The sequence below is a fragment of the Falco peregrinus genome, chromosome 6 (assembly GCF_023634155.1).
Source record: "Falco peregrinus isolate bFalPer1 chromosome 6, bFalPer1.pri, whole genome shotgun sequence".
NCBI classification, from domain to species: Eukaryota; Metazoa; Chordata; class Aves; order Falconiformes; family Falconidae; genus Falco; species Falco peregrinus.
The window spans coordinates 48,442,261-48,454,980 of record NC_073726.1 but is presented as its reverse complement, the minus strand read 5'-3'; the positions used below and the strand labels follow the sequence as shown (position 1 = coordinate 48,454,980).

General features: G+C 39.4%; 1 protein-coding gene across 2 annotated transcripts in view; it reads right to left on the bottom strand.

Moving 5' to 3' along the window:
• FGD6 (FYVE, RhoGEF and PH domain containing 6) overlaps positions 1–12,720 on the bottom strand; it is a 74,919-nt gene that overhangs the window by 11,064 nt on the left and 51,135 nt on the right. For both annotated transcript variants that reach the window (XM_055807355.1, XM_055807357.1), the window contains exons 10-17: positions 11,455–11,513; positions 11,220–11,291; positions 10,671–10,739; positions 8,877–8,960; positions 7,622–7,701; positions 2,471–2,573; positions 1,866–2,009; positions 866–968 (exon numbers count right to left, since the gene is read on the bottom strand). In XM_055807355.1, the coding sequence (XP_055663330.1) occupies positions 866–968; positions 1,866–2,009; positions 2,471–2,573; positions 7,622–7,701; positions 8,877–8,960; positions 10,671–10,739; positions 11,220–11,291; positions 11,455–11,513 (714 nt within the window). The remainder of the gene's footprint in view (positions 1–865; positions 969–1,865; positions 2,010–2,470; positions 2,574–7,621; positions 7,702–8,876; positions 8,961–10,670; positions 10,740–11,219; positions 11,292–11,454; positions 11,514–12,720) is intronic.

The following is a 12,720-nucleotide window of genomic DNA, read 5'->3' as shown; positions in this document are numbered from 1 at the left end:
TGCGAGATGAGACTGGATTCCCACCTCACTGGTGGGATTTTACATTCCCACTGATTTTACATTCATTTCTGCGTAAAGATATGTAGCTCCTTCAAAGAGATGGATTTGAGTTCCCTCAGGATGAGAAGGAAACTGACCCTGGACCTCTTCTCTAAACAAATGTTATTACGACCAGGCCATCTAACCCTTGCTTTCCAGCAGGCCTTAGTAGTACCACGTCTCAGTATTTCAATGAAAATAGCTCTAGCTGTGGTGTTTTACATTGAAATCCATGTTGCCAGTGTGCAGTAGGTAATGGTTAGAAGTCTGCCCTCAGAACTGAGGTGCAGGTATGCCAGCTTCTTGAAACCCAGATGAGCCAAAGCTTGGGGCTGAAGAGACTGAGCTTCAGTAAGACGAAGACCTATCTATTTATAGAGCCCCAGAACCTCAGCTATCTCAGCAGCTTAGCTGGCAAAAATGAAGTTTACAGGCATACAAGTTACAGAGAGTGAAAGTACACATGAACCCACTGGGAGGTCACAATAAGCTGCAAGGACTTTAACGTACTACTAGTACCCTGTAATTAATGAAAAGCAAATAACACTAGTTATCTCAAAAAAAGAATGCAGCATAAGCCACATGTCATTACCATAGGGCAAGTGCACGCACATTTCTGGAAAGAAGAGCCAATGTAGTGTAAATTCACTGCCTAGCTCACTTCACAGAAACTTATTTGGGCTCTTGTAATCTCGGATGCCTATTGCTTTTCAGGCATGCTATGGCAGAAGTAGGCACTTGAACCCAGCAGTAAAGGTGAGGTACAAACATACCACGTTAATAAGGGCCACAAAAATAAGACGTAGTTTGTGAGGATTTTCTTTACCTTGTTTCTGTAGCTCCCTGAAGCAATGATCACATACTCTTGCTGGCTGGTTTTTCATATAGTCTAAACCATGTTTATTTGATGAGCAAGCTTGACAGACAATCTGGAAGCAATCAAAAGCATTATTGAACATGATATGCACCTGTAAATCACTAAATACTCAAAAACATTCCCTTCAGCACTGTTAAGCCCATAACAGAATCTGAAATAGGCACTATTTTACACTGAAGATGGTTTAAGGTCTTGGCTTTTCCCCATGTCCTTATGTTCAACACACTGATCTTTCCTCCTCTAAACGATAAACATTTAAATATATAAAAATCACTGAATTAGACAAGTCAATAAGCCAATGGTAACAATCCACGAAATACAGAGTAAGCCTACTGTGTTACTGTTTAAATCATGTTTAAAGAAATAACTGAAAATAGTAATTTTTAGTCATTGCTCTCTTGACAACTTCTCTACAACACCAATGTCTCAGTGCATTGAATTCTGTGTTCTCATTTGATAGAAAGAAAAAAATGAAGGTTTATTAGACGTACCTTTCAGAAGTGTTAAATATAAAATAAGCTTGGTACTAGCTTAAAAACAAAATAATTGTTTATCCTACAAAAGTTAGTAAGAAGATATTTTTCTCATTTCAGCTAGCATTCTTTCTTTGTACTATGTAATAGTGGAGGCAGAAGACAACCATAAATAGTACTCCAAAAAGTAAAATAAGAAACTTGTAACAGGTTAAAAGGTTAACCACTGATCTGTCACAACACCTTAAAAAACCACAACCAACCAACCAACCCCAAAACCAACTTCTAAACACACCCCACACCCCCCAAAAAAAGCAAAACCCCGCAACCTCAACACGTTTTCAATCCACATATAATTGTGTCATAGTACAGTGCTCTCTTTTAAGAGTTGTTGCAGCGCAATTGGGCTCCATCTGTATTTGTCACACAAGGAACCTGAATGACTAATGGAAAACGTAATCACAAAATTGCCCAACCTTTCCGCATGCCCTGCAGTGATGTCTTCTCCACGTCAACGTGAATTCACTTGTACAGATCATACACATAGTAGCTCTAGTATCAGGGATCCAGATGGGAGCTTTTGATCCCAGCGGACTATCTTCTCGTTTCTCTGGATCTGCCTGAGAGAACATACACAGAAGACTACATTCAGTGATGAGAAATGATTAATACTTATCAGTGATTATAGGTTAACTCTAATTATTTTGGAAAGCTGTCTCTGACAAACTGTCATGGTCTGAAAGACAGAGCTGCATTTAATTACTTCCAAAAGGGTGTGTGACTTTCAAGCTTTACCAGCCTACTTATATTGCTAGCTGCTACGTTTTAAAGACTTTTCATTTTATCTTTCTGTTAGCAAGATTATCAAGATAGTTGAGAAAGCAAGTTTGGGGTTTTCTTTAAGAAAATAATTTTAAATTTATGAAGTACATAACATTATATCATTCTGTACTATCATCTGTTCACTTATTTACCATCCTGTTTTATTATTCATCACGGAATGCCTCTTGTTTCTCTAAATATCTGCAAAGAAACTTTATATTCAAAAAGGGAACAAACCAACAATAATAGTGTGATATACCTCTTCAAGACTTTTACTAGGATTAAATGTGATTCTCTTTTTTGTGTATTCTTCAATTGACTTGGAGATGGCTTCTAACCACTCATCTCTTTCTGTAGCAGAACTATTGGAGTAAAAAAAAAAAATCAATTTATTAGTATTAACATTTAAAACTCAGAAGCAAGTGTTGATTAGAATTCCATTAGCTTTATTACACGTTGACTTAACTCTCTTGCAATTTCAGTTTTATATGCCAGTTCCTGCTGAAACTGGCATTTTAACTGTCCACATGGTGCCAGTTGTGTTGATTAATACTAAAAAAGATTTCTGTGTCTGTTGCTATAATGTAGACTCCCTCCCTCTCCTTCCAAAATTGTTTCAAGGCTTGTGTGTCATTGCTCCCTCCTTCTCCCTGGACCTTTGAATAGCTTGAGTGTACTGGTGTAAATGGTGCTCCAGACAAAAGGCATGGGCCCTCCCTCTTGAAAGGGACTCCGAAATTTCAGCAAGCCTTTCCCCCCGCTCCTTCCTTCCGTCTCTGGGTGCAGTTTGTTGTACCCATCGCTGCGAAACCCCAAGCTTCTGTCAGAAAAAACATGCTCTTTCCCAGCCTTGTGCTCCCAACTGTTTGCTCCTACCAGGTCATGATGCTTCTAAATAATTCTTCTTTTCCAATTTTTTCCATTGGATTAGCTAACCCAAAGCGAAAACCAGAGAAGCCTAATGTATCTCTTTATCACACAGCTGGTGGATCACTAATCAATTGCAAGGAAAGCATTAGGCTGCAGGGGCATGGCACAGGGAGCAGGGAAAACAAGGAGTGCCTGGCACAGCAGGAGCCTGCAGCTATACTGGATTACATACACTGCCAAAGCATGTCCTCTGACCGTGGGCACACCACCACTTCACGTAACATCAATCCATGCTGCTGCTGCAAAGGGCAGCCTACATGCCCTCTCACCCAGGAAGTCTTCTATTCACCCTTGTGCCAGAACACACACAGCGGGCTATAAGTGCAGTGGGCTGGACCTGGAAACAGGTCTTGCTAAAGCCAGCCATCAACCTGCCTTTCCTCTGGATCAATTTCCCAACTGGGTTCATCACGCAGCTGAACAACCACTTGTGCAGCACCATGGAAGGTGCTCTGAGGAAGGGAGGAAGAAGCAGTTCTGTGGCAGAGGAACAGCTGGATTGCTTATTTAAGATGCCATGCCAGCTTAAAAAGGGCTTCTAAAGTTTAAACCAGCATCTACCACCAACACTTTTTTTATTCCCCACTTCTTAGATAATATCAAATAAATGAATTTGTTTAAACCAAGGAATTGAACGTGACGCGTACACAAAAAGGGAAGTCAGGGAAGAAGAAAGCAATGATCTACACAAATTGGGTGTGCAACACCAATTATTGCTTAATGGCTTTTGTAGGTGAATATGGAAGCTTTGATCATCTTTGAACCTTTAAGGAAGATACTGTGAGCCAGGGTTTTGAACTGGATGAAATTGTGTTCTCTACAGAATCAGAGAGGACAAATCTGGTAAAGTAAACACAGGAGAAGCCTGTGAGGCATGAGGCAAAACCCCCTGATCTAGCGCACACAGCAACAAAATCAGAACAAAGGGAGAAGAAATAAGATAAAAGCAGGGGCAAAGCATGTATTATTGTCTGTCCTAATATTTCACACTCCAAGTGGAACATTTTTTGTTCAGTTTATTTACTTTTGGTTTCTCAACCGGAAAGAACAACTGGACTGCATTAACCATGTAACATTCATAACTCTAATCAACTCCTTTGGCTTTTTCAAAATCTGTTACATTTAATTATGTTTCTATAAGTGCATTAAATAACGAAATTTAAAAGTTGGCCCCATTTTTGGAGATTAAGCATCCCCCAGTCCTGTGGGGATTGCTACATATGGGGCTGCTTGCACAATGAGATACTTTCACTAGGGAGCTTGCACTTGGTAGATTTCCTAGCAATTGTTTACCACCCTTCAGAACTTAAGAGCAAAGGCGGTGCCATTGGCAACTGAATTGACGTAATGGTTTGCTGCAGCAAAATTGGCAGTGTTTCTTCTGCTGTAAGTCCCAGCCCTCCCCCTGCAGCTGTGCAGCCCTACCACTTCCCTCACCAAAGGTCCAGTGTTTGTTGCATCATTCCAAAAGTCGTTTTGTTTACTAAAATTGCAGTGTTTTCTTAGCTTTTCTTAAAATTATTATTTTTAAAAAAATTATTTAACACAACAGTAGAAAACTTCAACTGCACTGCTGAGAGCCCCAGCAATTGTTATTACTGGCAAACTTGTGCTAGGGGCACACGGCATAGCTGCCCAATGGAGCAAAGCAGCTTGGTGGTCCCAGGAGGGCTCACAGAAACACCCCCCTCTTGTTCCCAGGATCAGAGCCTTAGGCGACCTCTCCCAGCTGAGCTAGTCTTGCATGAGCTATCCTTATGTGAGGGGAAGCGATGCAGCTGTCTGCCCTGTCTGCCCAGGGTAGCTCTTTGCTAGCCTTACTGAGGGGGACAGGGCCAGCTGGCCTCAGACCGTGTCAGGGTGGCACAATTATTGTTTTCAGGACCAAAGCTTTACTTCTGTACAGCACTGCATCATGCAGATGTGCTAACTTGTTTCTCTGATTGAGAGATTTCTAGTACAATACTGCATTGTACCATGTAAAACAATACACATTCCTACAGCTATCCCAGGAAAACCGAAACCTCAGGCCAGACTAGATAAAGCAGAATACTAACGCAGTCATAAAACTAAACCTGAAGTGACAAAGACTCTTGTCTAGGCATTAATCTATACTTCTGTTATTAACAGGCTTACTGTTTATTAGTAGCATTTTTCCACCAGCTTAATTGCTCCCCTCCCCATCTCTGCCCCCAGGATCATTTCAGTATCTCTTTGGTGTACACGCCACATAATGCTTACTATTTGAAAAAACACAGAAGTGAAATTTGTCTCCGATGTCTGTAAGATTAACTTGAAATGTTTTGTAATTGAAATTTTTACTACATAGGAGCCAAGCAGCTGTTAGACTGAGGTATCATTAAAAGGAAGATGCAGTCTGTATTGACAAGATATCCATTCTCTTCACATCTGGGATATTTATCAATAGAAATAATACAATTAATTGGGAAAAAATACATGCAAGCACCTCCTGCTGGTAGTTGTTCACTTGTTTCCCCTCCTACATCACAACAGACCCAGGTTTAGCTTACAGACAAATAATCTGAAAACTGTCATTTACACCCGAGGCCCCAGCACCTCGTTCATCCCAAGCAAATGCAACCTCTCTCTGTCACTGTTGTGTAACTCAGGGTTCTTGCATACACATAGCTTCCAGCAAGAATAAAATAACAGAGCTCAATGCTTTCCAAAGATGCAAGATTAACAACACTAAAAATGAAAGAGCAAAGCAGAGCAGCTTTAGTTGGTAACGTGAGGTTAATGCCAGTAATTTCAAGGTCAGGACAAAAACATGTCAGAAACACTGCACAATTTGGTGAGAATGTTATGTATAGGGGTTTTCCCCTGTGAACCAGCATGTATTTCACAGGACTTGCTTTTAATCTACCACATAATCTGTTCCTCAAAAAGACAAGTCTGTCCTGTTTTGTGGAAAATAAATAGGTTGTATTTCAAGCTGATAAACTTTTCACAAGTTCCAATGATTTTTTTCAATTCTTTAAAACATCTGAATTAAAAATGAAATGCTGTTTCAAGTCAAGCAGAGATAAATCCACAATGTCTACCGCAATCTCATAAATACCTTCATGTATCTGTGCAACACCCAGTCATAAAGGGACCTAAGCAGCACAGACCTGCTCATATTATACTGGAGCAGAACCATACCCTAAACAGTGAAATGCACCTATTTTTTTCCCCAATGTGCAGAAGAACCATAAGAAACATGTAAACTTGCTCAAAAAATATTAAAAAACTGCTTTCAAGTCTGTTATAAATAACTACTGTTCAGACAATTGAGCTACTTCCTCTGGCTACTTTGACAAAGTTAACCTTGGTCAACCCTTCAGCTAGAGATACTGCTATCTTTGTGCAGACATCCTCATGTCCGTATTTACAAGGTCACACAAACAGAAGCAGTCTGCCCTTGCCCAGCTTTGCTAAACAAAAGAGAAAATATGTCTTTCTTCATTGGTATCAGCACTGTCACAAATGTCAGAACATATAAAACTTCAACTCAAACACAGTAAAAACCACAATCCACAAAACCAGGTCTTTGCTAAAGGCACCTCGGTGAAGACAGACCAGAGGTGCTCTGGTTTAGTGGCCGTGTATCCTTTTGCTGCTACACGGAGAATTTGGTTTTCTGGTAAAGACAAGCACCATTCCAGTAATTTCTGCCATTTCCATAATTTCAGGTTCACTGAGATCTATTACTTGTTTCAATTACACTGTTATTTTAGCTGGAAGACCAGGATGACTTATTCCAATTTATATCAGTTACCAATAATAATACAAAAATTTATTGTCATGTTTCATCTCCTGTCCCGTTAATGCACTGACAGATCGCATCAGTAACTTTGGAAGAACGAAAAAATGCTGAAAACCAAAGCCTAAAATTAACTAAATTGAAACTATTTTAATTCTTGTACCTCTCAAGGAAAGGCAGTGAGAGGATAGTATTTCAGTTTACTTAAAGTTTCTGAAGGTGTAGCTGAGCCGAACCAAGCAAGAGTAACGTTCACTCTGATTAACAGTTAACTGTCTTCAGGACAGCAGAATCCCCACCAGCTGCACCCTTAAGCCCAAAGTGCTCAAATACCAGACACGTTTATTATAGTGTTTTTGCTTCTGTGCATCACTTCACAACGGGCAGCATTCCTTACAAGTCAGGGTGAACTGTATTAGAAACTACAAATTCATATGGTATTACTGAAATTTACTACATGTGACCAGGCTTCCTTTCTGCTGGTCCATTTAAAAATAAACTTAAATTTTCAAAATTAGATTTTGAATGTGAACAAAAGTGAACTAGAGCAAAGTCTGTCTTATTTCCAGAAACCCATCTCTCATTCCCTCTACTCTGTAATTACTCTAGCCAAGGGTAACTTTTCATTACATAAATACAAAATAAGCTATAAAAAGCTTATGTGGCCTGTTTGAAATCACATGGTTTTAAAATCATTACTTTATAAAGACTTACCTTGCTGAAAGAATGAAGGATCTCTCTACGCTTTCAATGTTCAGTTCATTCTGATATGCTTCCTGGGTTGGCTTTCTAACCTTCAGTCAAAAGAGGAAATACGACATTCAAACTGAAATAGTACTTTTATAGTTGCTTTATTTTTAATTACTTCAAAAATTCTTACATTTTTATTGCAGAAGGGGTACATTGGAGGGAAAGATCTCAAAAACTGGGGATCATACAGCAATCCAGAGGGCCCAGCTACAGTAAGATTATGTGCAGCCTACCATTTTAATTGACTGTGGCCCCACACAAGCACTGGAGATGTACAGAGGAATGAAGCTCAAGAGCTGTCAGACACCTCCCACTGTGCTTCAACATGCCCAGGCCCGTTGCCCTCTAAGCACCTTCTGCAACTGGGCAAAAAAAAGGCACTGCTGCAGGAGAAGATGTAGCTCACCAGTGTACCCCAGAGTGAGCATGTGCCTCATACCCCCAACGGCTGGATCACCCTGCCAATCCCTTCTGAATAACAAAGTTTCAAACATGAGGAGGTTTAGAAGTTAGGAGCAGTTCTCATCCACCACAAGACATCTGCTGGCAAAAGAGATTTTGCAGCTCTGTCTGCGAAAGCCTGTACCTGGGCACCAGATCTGCACTGCAGCTGGACTTGGTGCTGTTCTCTGACAGGACCAGAGACAAGTTACTTGATGCCTAAGGTGACAGTTTGCTATTCCCACTAACTGTCATGTCAGAGACTATGTCAACATATGGTCATGCATGTCCCTTATCCCTACCCAGGGGCGCTCAGGGCTTAACTTGGATGCTTTTCACAAAGGCTCAGAAACAAAAGCTGTATCTTCCCTCACAGTTAGCAGATCTCTGTAAACCATGGAGATCTGATCCACCAGAAGCTTATCAGGCAGAGGTGCCTAACCTCTGGGTGTGGGCAATAAGAAGCAGTTGCAAGACAAAAGTGAGGCAGTCTAAACAAAATCCAACACAAAAATTAAGCAGGCAGAGTATTTCAGCGTAGAACGATACTGGATGAAATGCAGGTGAGATGATCCTGTGGCAACAGAGTTTATTAGGGAAACCTAGATAACAATACCACAGGCCACATTATACAAGAAACATTAAGCCTGTAGGACTGCTCTGGAATATAAGCATCTTTAACATCTCTTTCCAACAATAAACACAATTGTGTTTTGAAAATCTGAAGGCCTGAGTTTAAATAGATTTGGAGAAAGAGTAATTTTAACAAGTGACTCACCTTCATTCCAGCCAATGACAACATGTTGTTGAGTTTATACATCCCTGACTGAACTGGAGTAGTATACAACAAGGCATCATTGAACTGTGATATAGAAACAAACTTTTTAATGACTAAAGACTATTTAGAGACAGATAATTTCAGATACACTTTACTGGAAGTGCAGAACTCATACAGCACTGAGATCAACTGTCCAGAAGGGCATTTTCTACTTCCTATTATTCCACTTAGAACCCAAGAAACATTTTCATGTATGAATTTAGAGAACAGTAGGTGTCTAGTTATATCCTCCTTGTGTAAATATACATTTGGCACATGAGTAAACAGTGCACGAATGTCAAAGAACAGGCTGTCAAAAAGGACAGAAATATTGAGTCTCATGTACACAGCTATAACGTATAACAAATTACTTCAAAAGGACATTACAATTAACCGTTCAAAACAATGCAAAACCATTAACCATTCAAAAAAAGTTCCAGAAACTCAGAGACAGCAGAATTAAGATTAGCAATTTATGATTATAAGGACAAGCATCCATATGTACCATGTGAATTTTACCAGTTTAAATGTGCATCTACTGTTTATTTCCTGTTCTACCAGACTGGATTTATTCAGTGCACTTACTGAACAGCATTTAAGATTTTTTTCTATTTTCTGTGTTGTTTAACGCACAGATCCAAACTTCATTTACTGCATGTAAACACAGACCAGAAACTGAACTGTCTCATATAAAGTTTTTGCTATCAGGTTCTTTGCAAAATAACCAAATGTTTCACGAGCCTTACTAAATCTTCACAACGTGATCAATGGAAAAAAATCACTGCTTAAGTGTCTAAAGGTATAAAAACTGGCCTACATGATTTATATCTAAAAAAAACCCAAACCACCAAAAAAAACCCAATACCCAAACCCCAAACAAAACCACAACAAAACCCCACCACCCCAAAAAGTAAAAACAAAGAAATCCCTGCTAGAGCCACTGAAATTAGCAACATCTGACTAGTCTAGCTTGAGATAGCACCAGATTTTAGAGAACATTACCTTAAGTGATAAAATTTGCAGATATCTCAGTGCTTTATACGCTACAAAATCATCTCCAGAGCATAAGACAGGTGCTTGCAAGCTCAAAATACATTTTCCACGACTGCCTAGGGAAATACTTATTTGTACTACAGTAACTACAAGATAGATTTCAGCCAGGACCACGGACCAATAATGCCACAAATTACACTGGGCAACAGCTGCTTTACTATCTCAACAGAAGAGATAAAAACAGGTTCAAGTGGAAACAGAAACTTCAGAGATACACAGAAGTTTCAAAACAGTAGCAGAGACAGGAAGTGAACCCAGCACCTAACTTCCAGCCCAGTGCTCCGCACAGGATGCAAGTGGGCTCGTGCAGGGGAAAGAGAGGAAGAGGAAAGATGGAAGGAGGGAGGGCGGGAGGGATGCAATAGCTGCAGCAGAGTTGTAATTTCTAAGACCTGGTAAGGCTAAGTGGGATGGAGTAACTGTGTTAGTTTTTGCACTACCACAGATGATGTCTCTTCATAAATGAGCTCAACTTCTAAACGAGCGTTGTTCAAACCAGTACATTTTAGCAAGAAAGTTTTCTATTAAAATTAGTACGTATGCAACACATGATCTCTCTAAATTAGAACTAAGTAGAACAGTAACAACTGCTCATTTTTTCCACTACCTGAAGGTACCAGTTAGTTACGTTTGCAGTGTAATGTTTCAACCACTTCAAATTACAGTAGCATTAGGCACACAGCAACACACTCAGCATCTTACCAGAAAAAACATTCGTGGCTGCATGACTTTCCGGGACAGCTTCATCAGTGTTCCCTCTTTCAAAAAGACCTACCAAATTAAAACAAGTAATTCAAACCCTAGTTTTTCAGGGCACAAGCTGTACAAATGAGCTTTTTCATCACCATTACTATTACTACGCAAGAGGTGATTCAGAAGTTTTGGGATTTAAGGTTCCCTTTCTGAGAAAGGCTGTTCATCCTTAGGTTTCTCTTAAAAGTGAGTATGAATGGCTGCATTACAGTTTTCCATGCTGCACTTGAAACCCTGACAAATACAAGGTTAAGGTTGAGGAAAAAGCCTGACTGCAAGATCTGGCAAAGAATTGTATTCTAAAACGTGTAAGTTTTCATCAGATAAACATCTAAGAATAACCCTACACATATGGAAAGAGTATTCCTCTGACTGTTAGAACCAAATAATTAAGTGATGGACCATTTTCCTTTTCTGTATATGCCAGCTTCAGTACTTTTCTTGCATATCATCTGTGCTGCACCTTTACTGCAGTGTAATGCCATCTGGAGGACCTACCCTTCCTGGCTGTACAATCTCATGGTGTCCATTTAAACTGTACTGAATCTGCATGAGTTTCTGAAAGTTATCCTACAGGGAGAAAAAGCAAAAGGTAAGTAATTGCCCTTGCATCCATGACTTCCCCCCTTTTCCCCCTCCAACCACCCACCCCCAACTCAAAAAAAAAAAAAAAAAAAAAAAAAAGAGAGAGAAAAAGCTTGAATCAACCAGCTTCATAAGTCAAAATACTTACTCCTTGCTTCATGATGTCATTGGCATGGTTTGCAACTTCTATGACAACAGCTAGAGCATCTGAAGGATGAAGAAATGATGCTTCGGTTATACAGACTAGTTAGCATTGGTATTATGTAAAGCACAGGTACAATATTGCCCTTCCATATCATGCTAAAATTCAGGGACCTGATTTACAGTCACTGCCTTCAGGAGCACTTCCCATAGATCCTAGAGTCTTTGGATCATGGTTTACTAAGTGTGCCCCAGCAAGTCACTGCTTCAACCAACAGCGTCAATCATTTCTTACAGCTAATCAAAAACAGTGTACAAGCAAAATTAAATTCTAGTTTCTCACACAAAGAATTAGTTTAATTTCAGTATCTCTACTTACAGCAGAAAAGTTACATCGTTTTAACTGAGGCTGTATAGAGATTACGTTTTTTCCATTTTACACAACTGCCTCCCGTGCCAGTCATGGAAGGCTACCTAGAAAAATTATCCCAATCTTTGCAATTTGTTTCTTCTGCCTTTGGTTTTCCTGCACCTCAAGATAACAGTATAAAGTATAAATTTCTAAATTTCAAACTTAGTAGAAAAAAATATCTCTGAAAGAGAAAAGTTAGCAAAGACGAGTGATTTTATTAAGTCCTGATATTTAATAGCAACTTGACTGCAATCTATGCTGAAGTGTAACTGCAAAAAGGGGTTACATAGAAGGGTTAGTAAATTACTGAAGAGTGAGTATATATGACACAATCCATCCAAGGATCTTATCCAAAAACCTGTGATTTACTTAAGTAGAATTAGAAAAAGAAGACTCATTTAACTGAAAGCTAGAACAACTGCTCTGATAAAACCAGTCTTTAAAGCTTTTAGCACCTTCTGAGTAACTGAAGTGCAGTCAGGCACTTCAAATAAAGGAACTACATTTGCTTAAAAGTCCACAGAGAAGCCTGGTAGGTAAACCCAAAGCCTTAGGTTTTTTTTCCAGTTAATCATTAGAGTATTAGTACTGTAGGATGTATATACTTCCTTTACTGTTGAGGTCATAGTCAGAAAGAAGGCACGTTAAAAGATACAGCTTTCTGAACTGAAAGGTTCAAAAGGTCATGAAGCCATGTAAGACTAAACGGTGCAAACAAAAAGCTTCTCCTAAGTCAACCTAAGGAGAATTTTTGTTCAAGATTTTCATGAACCAAGGCAATGCAAGCACAGGAGTCAAATAGTTAAAAGGCATAGCACATATCGAGCATTTGATCAAAATTTAAGTTTAGATAGAGATGTC